General features: G+C 48.4%; 1 protein-coding gene across 2 annotated transcripts in view; it reads left to right on the plus strand.

Moving 5' to 3' along the window:
* The window catches only part of GFI1 (growth factor independent 1 transcriptional repressor), a 14,271-nt gene extending 1,796 nt beyond the window's left edge, over window positions 1-12,475 (plus strand). Inside the window, exons 3-8 of one of the 2 annotated variants that reach the window (XM_042030208.1) lie at window positions 1,400-1,628; window positions 1,863-2,069; window positions 6,693-7,108; window positions 7,198-7,335; window positions 8,924-9,089; window positions 11,140-12,475. In XM_042030208.1, the coding sequence (XP_041886142.1) occupies window positions 1,514-1,628; window positions 1,863-2,069; window positions 6,693-7,108; window positions 7,198-7,335; window positions 8,924-9,089; window positions 11,140-11,318 (1,221 nt within the window). In that variant the 5' untranslated portion in view covers window positions 1,400-1,513 and the 3' untranslated portion in view covers window positions 11,319-12,475. The remainder of the gene's footprint in view (window positions 1-1,399; window positions 1,629-1,862; window positions 2,070-6,692; window positions 7,109-7,197; window positions 7,336-8,923; window positions 9,090-11,139) is intronic. The other variant, XM_042030209.1, reaches the window with a different exon arrangement.
* The last annotated feature ends 343 nt before the right edge of the window (window positions 12,476-12,818 follow it).

The following is a 12,818-nucleotide window of genomic DNA, read 5'->3' on the forward strand; positions in this document are numbered from 1 at the left end:
GGCGGCCAGGTGGGCTGCGGGACTCGCCTTCCCACGGGCCCGGCCCCTGCCTGGCCATCTACGGCCTTGGGAAGCCGGCGGCGCCTCCGCGGCGTGACTTTTGGAGGGAAACACGCGGCAGAATCGGCGCCGGCGCCCGGAGCCCCTAACGGCTGCGGCCGCTGCTTGTCGGGGCGCGGGGGGCGGGGGGGTAACACATTATCGGGCCGCTTTGATTTCTCTGCCCCTTTCGTGCGGGCCCGCTGGCTGCTACCCCCAGCTCAAGGATGAACGCAGGCACAGGTGGGTCTGGGCAGCAACTCTCCCACCCGGCGCTGTGCCCGGGGGCGGCGCCTCACCAGCGGCGCTGAGCGGCCCTGCCCCTGTCGGGCGCGGACGGGCCGGAGCTTTGTGGCGCAGCCAGTGCCGCCACCTGCGGGACAGTTCCTGGGCCCCTGCTGACGGGCTAGGCTCCTTCCCTCTCTTCCCCGTTTGTACACCCGAGGCCACTGACGGGAGAATAAAAAAAAGAAAGAAAAGCAACTCGCCGAAGTCCCCCCAAATAATGTGGATTAAACTCGCTATTTGCAAAGTCAAGTGTAACGGCAGAGGCGGCCCCGTGCTGTACGGGCTCGAATGAACCTCTCCGGCCTTCGCCCGAGGAGTCGGTTCGGGGTAGTTTTGTTTAACCCGATCCCCCCCCGACTCCCCGCAGGTTTCCCACCTCGTATCCTTTCCCTGCCCCGGCTTTCGGTGCCCGCAGCTGCAAGGTGGTGCGGCGGAGACAGCTGCGGGCTCCAGGAGAGATTCGTTTTGTTCGTTTTCGTGTTATCGTTGTTCGCGCGGGATGGGTGAATCAGTCCCTCCGACAGTAACAGCCTCTCAGGCGCCAGATTTAGGCTGTCGGGTTTGTAATGACTCTCCCTCCCGTCCCGGTAACAACCCCGCGCTGGTCAGCCAGTCCAGGGTGGCGGGACCTGATAAGCTGTTTCGGAGGGGATATTTGTTGGCGCCGCTTTTGCCGTGGCTGCCGGCGCGGGGGCAAACACGAAGGCGCGGTGCGCCCACTTGGCCGAGTGCGGATACGCTCCCTTGAAGAACGGGATAACACCCGACCGCGCCCCCCAGCTCCCTCAGCCCCCGCTTGTCCGAAGAACGGTGCCCAGCTGCTGTTGCCAGTTTCCCGCAATCCGGCAGCGGCCCCAACGCCACGGTGGGAGGGAGGGGGGTAAAAGGCGTTGGCTGGGGGTGGTTGGCGGCTGAGTTGTCTGCGCTCTTGGAAGAGGGGGCGAGGCAAGCGGGGCCGGGGGCGGTGGCCGGAGCCACCTGCGCGCTGCCACCTGGCGCGCCGCCCCTGGCGAGCGGCCCCTCCTGGCCGGCGCCCCCGGCCCTCACCGGCGGGCTCGGCGCCTTCCCGCAGGTCGCCTCCCCGCCGCCGCCGCGCAGGAGACTCGGGGGTGACGCTCGCCGCCGCCGCCGTGCCCCGGCTCTTGGAGAGGGAGTGCGGTCGTGCCCGCCGTGGCAGCACCCCACCATGCCGAGGTCCTTCCTAGTGAAGAGCAAGAAAGCGCACAGCTACCACCAGCCTCGCTCTGCCGACGAGGACTATAGCCTGCGGCTGGGGACGGTGCTAGCCCAGATCTGTGCAGGTAGGAGTCCCTCGGTCGCAGCCTCGCTCTGAGACAGCCCACCCGTCCGGCATCACCCCGGTGTCCGCGGCACCGGGCGGTCGCTGTGCAGCCCCTGCGGGACGCCGGAGGGGCTGATGCGAGCTTGGAGAGAGTCGGGCATCAAACCCGGGTGGGAGCGGGCGGCTGCGGGAGGTGGCTGGCTCCCACCGCAGACCCACATTGAGGAGTTCCGTCTTCTCCTTTGCCCTTCAGACAGCAAGATCCCCGAGGACACGGAGATGTGCCGCACCGCCCTGCCCGATCCGGAGCCTTCCCAGGGGCGCTTTTCCCCGGAATCCCACCTTACCGAGGCTGCCGATGGCACCTCCGAGTCGTCACCCAGCTGCGAGGGCAGTGTCTGCGACAGAGTGTCCGAGTTCGAGGATTTCTGGAGACCTCCCTCGCCCTCTGTCTCGCCAGGTAAGGACCGGGGCGATCAGCGCTCAGCGAGGGTCCGGCTGTGTGTCCGTGCTCGTGCCGTGGGTCAGTGGAGCATGTATCTCATGCCTAGGTGCCACCACCACAAACGAGTAGAAGGGACAGATTTGCGTGTCCCTTTTCTTAATTATTGTTATTTCCCCCCCAGATTTTCCAGAATCTATTCCTTCCACTCGTTTTCAGGTTACTCTTTCGGGTTGCTTTTCCAGCCCGTATCGTGCTGCTGAGGGAGCAGCGGGTGACAGGCTGTAGGAAAGTTGTCATGACATTGGGTGTTGATTTTTTTGTTTAAAAGGTCCCAGCATTCTCCTACAGGCTCCTGCCTACACAGAGCCTGTAAGTCTTTTAAGACAGCACAGTCCATCTATATATCTGTAGTAAACAGCGTTGATTTTACGTTTTGTACAACCTGCTAGACATTTTTCCTAACGCCCTTTCAGGTTATTTCTTGTTTCCTGCCTATAAAAAATAATCTGACTCTCCCTTCCCCCACCCCCCTCTCTTTTGCTATTTGTGGTTTTTTGTTTTTTGGGTTTTTTTATGTTTGTTTGTTTTTCTTTTCTAAAAACACATTTGTAAAAACCAGAGGAGAAAAAAATAATGATGGTCAGATTTAAACACCCCAAATCCAGGAAACTCACACTTATGGCTACAGCGCCTGTCTCTAGCTCCCTTGTCCTGCCTTTGATGTGGTTGGAGCAGTGGGAGATGCTGTCCCTAGCCTGGCACAAACACTTATCTCGTTTAAAAATACAGTGGTGTCATTTTAGAACAAAAATACGTATATATATATAAAACCACTTTTTAGTGCCTCGATTAAAAAATGACAGCTGGAAAAAAGGACAATTTTAATCTTGATGAAGGAAAAATTATGTCAGCTTTACAGACTGACAGCAGACACTAGCAAACGAATACTTAGTCCCGGTTTGCCACCGTTTCCTACTTCGTCTTTACAGTGTCCTTGCATATGAATGGCTAATTGTAATGATGTGGATTTGCATTTTTAAAGCCTCATCGTCTTTCAAGAGTCCTAAGCTCCTTTGAGGGAACATTCAAAATGCTGTCCAGCATCAGCCACAGGACATTTTCAGTCTGTGCAAACAACAGACCAGACCAAATGCAGCAATGCAGAAGTCTCTCTTCTGATAATATTTCTGCACAGACTGTAGCAACGTGTGTAATTTTTGTTCTAATGAACTTGTCCTGCTCCTTCTTTCCCAAATAACTACAATTTTTGCACAGAAAACAGATAATTTTCACAGGGTGTCAAAAAGACAGATGTAAAATAGAGCAGGTATTTTACCAGGTCGTCTCTGCCTTTTCCTCCTTCCCACTCATTTCTTCCCTCACTGTGGGATTCATTAGCTCCCAGCTAACCATCAGGCTGGCCAGGGAAGATAGCTTTACAAAATGAGGATGATGTCCCCAGATCAAGATTTTTCAAGGTGTGTTGGGCAGTCCTGGGGCTGTCTGATCCCATTCACAGGAGGTCTGGGAAGGTAAGGGACTTCAAGTACTGTAAGAGCTTTATTAAATGAATCTCAGTGCATTGAGAGAGGTGCTGTTATATTAATGATGTAGGCAGTGGCAACAGGATTAGATAGTTGGGCTTTCTCCCACAGCTCCCCTCCTCCAGCCCCTCTGCCTTCCAGCTGCTTTGTCAGGTTCAGTGTGAAGCTGGAATTTGTGTCTAGGTCACTTCTGCAAGATGCAGTGGTGAGAGATGTATTCCTGCAATTGTATCTGGATGTGGCACAGTTTTTGTGCTTTGCCAGGCAGAGCAGATGAGAAGTGATGTTTCTAAATCATGCTGAGGGCAGGTGTGGTGAGTGGTACTACTGCTTGTGTATCTCTAGAAGTGAACATAGGTGCAGGTCACTTCAGTATGCAGTGAAAGCTGTATTTCACTTTTGTCTTTGAGTGCTGTGCTGCTGATGTAGACGGTCATACAACATACAGACATAATACCTGTTAACTCCATCAGTGCAAATCACTTTGTTATTTAACCTCACTTTCTACATGTATCTGTAATCACATGCATTTGCATATGCAGAAGGTGCATGGGAGCTCAGTGCAGCAGTATTAGTATCTCCTGATGAGCGTGTTGATGCTGCAGAAGGAAAGAGACTTTTACTGGGTATAACGGAGTTGTGTAGAAAGTGCGGTGTTTTGTGTTAGAGGACACTCAAATCTCTCTTTGCTGTGCATATCAATCTGTTCCCAACCAGTTAAGGTTGAGTTTGTCTTACCTTCAAAAACAAGCATTGATTTTTTTTTTCTCCCAGAAGTAATCTATGTGACAGCTGCACAGAATTTCTCGGAAAACGAGGGAAAATATTTCTCTCCAGCACTGTTCCCCCCTAGATGCTGTGGAGAAGAGGCACACACAGAAGTGCCCTGCAGTGTGGCAGAGCAGGGTTTGCAGGTTGCTTTGCCACTGGGCTAGGTTAGCTTGAGTATAATCTGAGTGACTGCCCTGCATTTGTGCTTGAGAGGGCTCCAAAGCATGTGAGGTGATGGAAGGAACATTGCACGCAAACTGATCTGTGGTGCAATGTTCACCGTATACTGTATTGCCAATTCCAAGGGCTCAAAAATCAGGTCAAGCTTCCCTTTCCTCTCACTCAATGAACTGGCTCAGAAATCAAGATTGTAAGTAATACCTTATGGATATTCAGTTCTAGTGTTGAAATATTGAGGGTTTATGTTTCCATGTTTTTCTTACAGTTTGAGCTAGAAGTTGACTTTAAAAGGAAAAAAAAAGTTATAACAAGAACAAACAAAAGCAAAGCTGAGGGCTTGATGAAATCATGCCATTTTAAGAGCTGGGACTTCAAGATAGGTTTGAATTTTGCGATAAAATCGTGAGAGATGGCAACACTGAAACTGGTTGCAAAGATACAAGATAGATGATGTGACGCTGACCACAACTTTGCAGTCAGTGCAGAACAGGAAAAATCATGCTGAACACCATGTCAGCTAATTTGATTTCATCACTCTCTTCAAATGTCCCAGCTGGTATGTGTGCATATATTTCCAACCAAAAGACTGCTAATGTCAGTGGAAGAATTTGAGACTGTTGACTGTTAACATCTGAAGTTATGTAAAAGATAGGAAAAAGTCAAGTCATTCAAAGCTCAGTTTTAACCTCATTTTCTACTACCTCCTGTAACCTCTCCGTGACCACTCCCCTATCCAAATGGATAGCCTAACACATCATGCCTTCTTTCCCTAGTCCACTCCCATTTATCTTGGTTTGCCAAAGGCTGAAAAAGCCATGGGAGCTGACATGAATAAGTAAGAGAGCAATTGTGGGTGGACAAGTTTTTGCTTAAGGGGGCTTACTTTGGAAGCCCAAGTTATAAGGGATGCCGATATCTCCATGAAGGTATTAGCACTTCAGTAGTTAATTGATTCATCTCTTCCTTGGCTCACTGAAACTGTTGGCCAGTGGAGACATTTGACTCTCCCAGTGCTGCTGCCTGTTATGATAAGGAGTGAAAGCAGTGCTCCTCGGGCATTAATCAGCATCTCTGGCAGACACAGTTGGGGTCTGGTGCTTCATGTTCCATGCCCAGCTGTGCTTTTCTCTATGTGAGGCTCCTTGAGCATTGGTGTCTTTAGACACTCCTTTCAAAGGCTGTGCTCCTGCCATTGCATCACTCTGCTGTGGGCACTCAAGTGTGATTCATGTGGTGCCCACTGCATTGTTCAGATGCCACTGCTGAAGGTGACCCTCTTAGAGCCTGCTGAAGCCATTTGAGCTTGTCCTGGTGGAAATTTGCTTTGATTATGACTGCTAGGAAAATTGTTTTGTGTCTTCAGGTGTTAATGTGGCCCATCCTGATGATTTTACAAAGCTCTCTGTTTTAGGCGGACTCAGTTTCTTTTTATGGAGAACCCCAGAGCAATCTGAAACAGCAATGATTTTCTTTCAGATGAGGAGTAATTTTAGTTTACTTTTTTTCTGAAAAAGTGAAGCATAACATGCAAGCTCCTCAAAAGGGGTTACTTATTTAAGTTACGCTGTGGTATATTTATGGTCAGTTGTGGCATGAAGTTTAGAGACTAGATTTGGGCATTAAATTGTGCAACAAGATGTTTTTCATTTTGTTTACCAGGTAAATCTCTGCACGTTTGCCCTGTCTGGCACCTCTGTAATGATATATTTGCCAGATGTGTGTGTGGGATCTCCACCAGAGCTTAAACATGTGGAATGTCAGCTTTGATGTCCATCTTGGGACACGGTAGCTACACGTTTCCAAGAAGCTGCAGATAAAACTATCGGAAGTTGCAGACGGAGTTGTTTAGAGTCTTGCTAGTCAGATCAGTGAATACATACCCAGGCATCCAGAGATGGAGGTAGACAAAATTGGTGTCGGCTTTAACTAATTTGGCTGGGACATTGGGTAAGTAGGTAGGTACTGGACACTCAGACCCTAATGTGGAATATAAAATGTCCTCCCATTGAGATGAAAGGGCAGCCTCAAAGTGCAGTACAGGGGTCAGGCTCTGGATATAAGCCTGAGTGCTGAGACTGTTCTGCCTCATGATAATGTCTGGATTGTGAAGCTCACCAATTCCTATGCCCTTGTGTTTCCACAGCCTCGGAGAGATCTGTGTGTCCATCCCTAGACGAAGCACCCCCTTTCTCAGTGCCCTTCAAACCATACATGTGGAACAGCCTGGGTGGCTCCGAGCTCAGGCATCTTGTGCAAAGCTACAGGCCCTGCCCAACGCTGGAGCGGACCTCAGCCCTGGGGCTCTTCTGCGACCGAGGCTCCGAGCCCACCCTCTATGGTGCCGAGTGTAGCTCTTCCCTGGGACTGTATGGTGACTTCAGCTCCCCGGGCCCGGGGCTGTTTGAGCGGCCGCCAGCAGCAGCTCCTGGACTCTACGCTGAAACACAGCCTGGGCTGCAGCAGGAGAAAGGGCCAGGTGGCATCAAAGTGGAGTCGGACCTCTTGTGCCGCCCAGTGCTCATCAGTACTGGCTCTTACAAGTGTGTCAAGTGCAGCAAGGTAGGGATCCCTTTTTCCCACACTGGGTATGACTCTCCCCCAGCCCTTTCTCCCTGGCAAACTTGACCCTGTGTACGCTCTTTCCTCAGGTCTTCTCCACACCCCATGGCCTTGAGGTACACGTGCGCCGCTCACATAGTGGCACGAGGCCCTTTGCCTGTGACATGTGTGGCAAGACCTTCGGCCACGCAGTCAGCCTGGAGCAGCACAAGGCCGTGCACTCGCAGGTGAGAGCAGGGTGGCTGCCAGGATGAACGGCTGGGGGCCAGGGCCAGCTGCTCTATTCGGCTGGCTGGGGAAGCCATGAAGGCAAATACAGGGCAAGGAGGGAGAGACCTAGACTGAGGAGGGGAAGAGAATGTGGTAGGGCTGCAGTGTGTACTTGTAGGTGAAGAATATGCTGGCAATCAGAGGAAAGGGTGGCCAGTTAGTGAGCAAAGGAGCAAATCAGGTAATTAAAGAACACAGGCTTTGTTTCCATTCTTCAGACCTTTCATGCCATCTGTATTAAGCAATGGGCACTTTTGGCACTCCAGAAGTACCAGAATAATAAATGTTCACTCTCAGAGCTGGAAATTGTAATGCAGATGTGGGCTTTTTTTTTTAACAGCTAAAGCAACTCAGTGTGCTTTCTTCTGATGCAGCTCTCCTCATTCTTTCTCCTCCCTCCTCCAAAGAAGTGAGTCTTCCCTTGTTTGTAGTAATTTTTGTCAGTGCAGGGAACATCTGAACGACCAGTCAGGTACAGAGCACTGACTTCACCCATCTCGACACACTGAGTCACACACCAAAAGAATATGGTAGTTAATTTTGGTAGGAGGACTTGTAACATTTTCCACCTGCTGATACTATGCCATATTTCCCCTTCCCCACCCACTTGACCTGGCAAATCTTCCTTCTTCAGATTGGCTTCTGGAGAATAGAGTTACAGCAATGTTTTTTTGCTCTTTAGTTTATAATTTCATGAGTGTGCAATCAGCAGAGCAGACAATGAAGGGAGATATCTCATTATCCATTAAACAATGGTGAAAAGGGCACCACTGCATAATGTGTCCATGGAAGGGACAGCATTCTGGGGAGAGTGCATCAAAAGCCAAATGAAGAAGGTGGTTGTGTGAAAGCACAGAAGAAAGAGGAAGGTACAATGGAAGTTAAGGGATGGAAAAAAGAGATGGTATATGGTATAAGAAAGTGGTGGAGAGGAGTGTGTGAGGGAGAAGTGAGAGACAGTAAGGTCTTAATGCATTTGTTTTTATATGTTGAAGTAGTAAACTGAAAAGCTGTTTGTCCCAGGTGCTCTACATACCTTCCACTTGAATTTTCATGGAACTACAGATAAGCAGTTGTTACTATGCCAGGACTCAGTCTGCCACAGGGATTTCCCAAGAGACCCAAGCAGCCCTTGGCACCCACTTTCCTGTGTACAATGGAGAGGTGGCCTCTGAACAGTGCTGCAGCTGTTGGGCTTCCCAGTAGAGTGATTGTGTCTCTGGCCCCTGATAAAATGTGTTGGCAGACTCTGCCCCGTCCATTGGGGCTTCTCCCACCTGGCCATTCCTGCCAGCAGGAAGAGCTGTTCAATTAAATTTTAGTAAGGAACAGTGCACAGCACTAGGAGAGGATGCATTATCTTTTTTATCATGTGGTGCTGCTATCAAGCCAGTGGTATCATCTGTGTAGGCCAGTCCAGCTCTCTGGGAAGTGTAAGTTCTTGATAAGGCAGAAGGGGCAACACTGATGTGCTGCTGGGCAGTTTGCTGCTGATGGGATCATTGGTGTGATGTAATGTGTGTGTCTGGGCTCATCTCTCTGCAGGAACGCAGCTTTGATTGTAAGATTTGTGGCAAGAGTTTTAAGAGATCTTCTACTCTGTCCACCCACCTGCTCATCCACTCAGACACCCGACCCTATCCGTGCCAGTACTGTGGGAAGCGGTTCCACCAGAAATCTGATATGAAGAAACACACCTTCATTCACACAGGTCAGCCCTGCAGCTGCTGGTGTCAGCCCCAACATGAGGGCGGGTCTCTGAAGCAGTTTCTCTGCAGCAGTCCATTCCTCCTCAGCTGGGACAAGGCACACACCTCCCTATTCTTCTCACTGCCCCACTCCTATTCATGGTATCTGAGCTGTACTTGGGCAAAGGAAAGTGATCTGAATGAGGTTTAATGAACAGCAGCTGCAAAATAACCTACAAAAATCCTCGCAATCCAATCAGTGTTCCCTTAATAGGATCCACCAATGTTTATTCAAAGGGCTTTTGTGTAAGATGATTTGTAGAGTATTATATTCGTGTAGCCTTGATTTACAGCTGAGGTCCCGGGAAAATGACAGGTGAATTTGATTACAGCATTACTTTTTGCAGGATCTACCAATTTACAATAGGAACAACAGGAGGCTCCTCCTCTAGATCAAACACTAAACTGGAGGGCCTAGGTCTTAGTCTAAATATTTGTTTAGAGATAGTCTGCACTTCCACCTGGACTTTCTGAGAAATGGCTGCAGTTTGATACAGAATGGAAGGAGAGGTGCAGAGTTCTCAAGTTTCACTGTTAGTAATAAACATGGAAACTAATATAAAGTACAGGTGAATCACCGAAGGAAATTGTTTCAAAAATATCATTCAGTGAGAGAAGGCACGTTTATCAGAAATCATTAAAAGAAAATATTGCGCTTCAGATCTGCACAATTCACTTAAAATAGAGGGAAATGAATGATGTGTAAGACATGGAAGAATTTATAGACATGAAATAGCAGTTGTAGTGGCCGAACCCAAGGTTCAGATGACCAAAATCCTTTTTCCTGATAGTGGCCACTAGCAGGTATAAAGGATGAAGCCTAAGAAGGGCAAATACGTAGAAAGATAACACTATATGTAGCACTGCTTGGCTGTGACTTTCTTAGGTGACAAGCAGTGAATAATAAATGTTACTTATAAAGATTTTTCACTGACAGTTGCTGGATGAAAATGAACTATTTATGAAGTAATACAAGAAGTATTTCCATAGTAACGTTTTCAAATGAGGCTTGATTAAGTAGAATTTCAGACAAATTTTGAATCAGTCAGATTATTTTATTGTGAGATCAGAAACTGTGCCTGGGCTTTTAAATTGCTAAGATAAAAGCAGGTACTTAACTGAATCAGGGATTCCTTTCATATACTTGTGAAATGAGCCTTCAGCACATTTTGTATTATTTTTTTGATTCTAAGAATCTGATCTTCAAACATCCAGAGAGTTTGTTGTTCCCAGCTGAAGCCAGTGGGCTCTGCAGGTGCAAAGCCACTCTGAAAATGCGGCTTGGTATTGTGGTTGGGTTCCCTTTTATTTGTTACTTGATAATAAACAGTATGAAAATACACTCAGATCATGCTCCCATGGAGTTTTGCCACTGACTCCTCCGTAGAAGTTCCAGAGGCTGTATTTATTCCCATTTACATCATTTGCCTGCAGGAGAACTTCAGGGCTCTGACTACTAGCATTTCACGTGGGGAACAGAGAGAGCAGGTGTCTGGATGAACCGTGCCCTTCAGGATGCACTTAGTGGCCCTTATACCTCCCTTGGGGACAGACCCCAGATCACTGGATTTGTTCTAACAACATCCATCTACCTATTCCACCTGCCCCCATGCTGATGGTATAGTAATCGATGTCAGACATCCATCACTTTTCCAGGAGTTCCTCATGTTCCTAGGACACAAAGCCAGTTTAAATTGCACAGAGTCCATGCAGACAAATACATTCACAAGGTGTGGTGTCCTGAGAGCACTCCGTGCTTCAGGCTGCTCCCAGGACTATACTGGGCTGGTGGAGGTGCAGCCAAGTCCAGGCCTGCTCAGCTGCAGTGGAGGCTCAGCTTTTGCTCTCTCTGGGGCTCCCAACTGCAGGTTTTTTTGTAAGAATGACTTCATAGGTAATCACACAGAAATCTCTTTGATCAACTGTAAGGCCCAGTGTATATTTGCTGTGGTCCCACGTAAGCAGCCTGTTGCCTCTTTCACAGCCTCTCTCTTTCCCACCTTCTGCTTGCAGGTGAGAAGCCTCACAAGTGCCAGGTGTGTGGAAAAGCCTTTAGTCAGAGCTCCAACCTCATCACCCACAGTCGGAAGCACACAGGCTTCAAGCCCTTTGGCTGTGATCTGTGTGGCAAAGGCTTCCAACGAAAGGTGGATTTACGGAGACACCGGGAGACACAGCACGGCCTGAAATGAGTCCAAACTACAATACAGAAAGCGCCTACAACACTATGAGAACAGACTCCCTTGGCTTCCCTGCTGGACCCAAGCCCTGTCTTGAACAAAGACCCTGGCATTACCTTTCTGAACCGGAGCTCAAAGAGGAAAGAAGAAGACAGAGCCATGTGTTGACAGCTCAACTTGAATGACTGTGAAAAGGGAAAGTAAAGGCTGGGGTTTCTCTCTTTCTCTTCCCCTTGTTTCTGAAATAACACTGAAAAATTAACCTTTTAGATATAAAGCCTAATACTCCAAAGACGGATAAGCTACCAAATATCTGCAAGCTGGAAAATATTTCTCCCATGGCCATGGCAAACCCCTTCAAGTTTTCAGTAGCTTGAATCAGCTGGCAGGGAGACTTGGGTATAACCGTGTTTACATGGGGTAATGACGGAGAGCCATCAGTACCTGCCCTGGTTGAGTTCAGCGCTGAATGGGTTCACTCTTGGATGATTTCCTGTCAGGAAAACCTGGAGGATCAGGACTGTGCAGTTTGACATCTTGCTGGTTTTTAACCAAAGGTACCAGCTTGCATCCAATCCTGCTCTCAGTTGTTTTGGTGCAAATCAGGAGCTGCATTAACAGAGAGGTCCTTTTTATCCTCCCTGAGTCATCTCTCTGTCTGTGCAAGGCCCGACTGCCAGTGTTTGAAGCATGGAGGGTTACTTCTTCCTACATCCACTAGGGAGAAGGAAGCTTGTGGAAGACCAGTGGAAAAGCCAAATTATGCCTTAGAACTAGAAACCAATCCAGCAAGTGATCCTGCTTGAGAAGGGCAGGAGCACCAGGGAGGCACAGACTTTCTGTCGAGAACCATTACTGGCTTCTACACTCTGGGCTTGTTCTAATAACTGGAAAATAGCTACTCAATAGCATCATTTGTATATTTGTTTCTGTTTTTTTAGTTTTTAAAGGGAAACTTTCTGAGGTGGGCAGGACTTACTATAAAAGTATAATTTACCTAATTTGCCTTAAACAACTCTGCATGTACCTCAGTTAAAAAAAGCTGGTTTTACTTTGTTGACAAGTTTGTAAATGTCCTTATTTAGATTTTATGGAGTGTCTTACATTTCTTGGTACATATTTATTAGAACAATGTTTTAAGTTAATAAAGTATTGAGGATGGTCCAGAATGATTTTGATTTAATATGTAACTGCATACTTGTGAATGTCAGACATTACAACAATATACCACAGTGATTGTCAGGGATGCAGCATCCAAGGAGGGAATGCAGGCACAAGGGCTGTATTTGTCCAATTCCCACTGATTTCAGATAAACACACTTTTGAAGACTGGGGTACACCATGGCTAGGACTATTAACCATAAAAGGGTTTAAAGGGGAAACAGCAGTTCCAAGGTTCTGCAGGCAGCCAGAAGTCCCTGCTTAGCCCAGGAGCAACTTGAAGGTCTCCCGTAAGATTAAATGTCTGTGCCTGGGAGTTTGCAGGGACACCTGAGCAGCAGGTGCATCATT

The sequence above is a fragment of the Corvus kubaryi genome, unplaced genomic scaffold, assembly GCF_017639235.1.
Source record: "Corvus kubaryi isolate FWS band 111438036 unplaced genomic scaffold, C.kubaryi_AGA036_p1.0 37334, whole genome shotgun sequence".
NCBI lineage: Eukaryota > Metazoa > Chordata > Aves > Passeriformes > Corvidae > Corvus > Corvus kubaryi.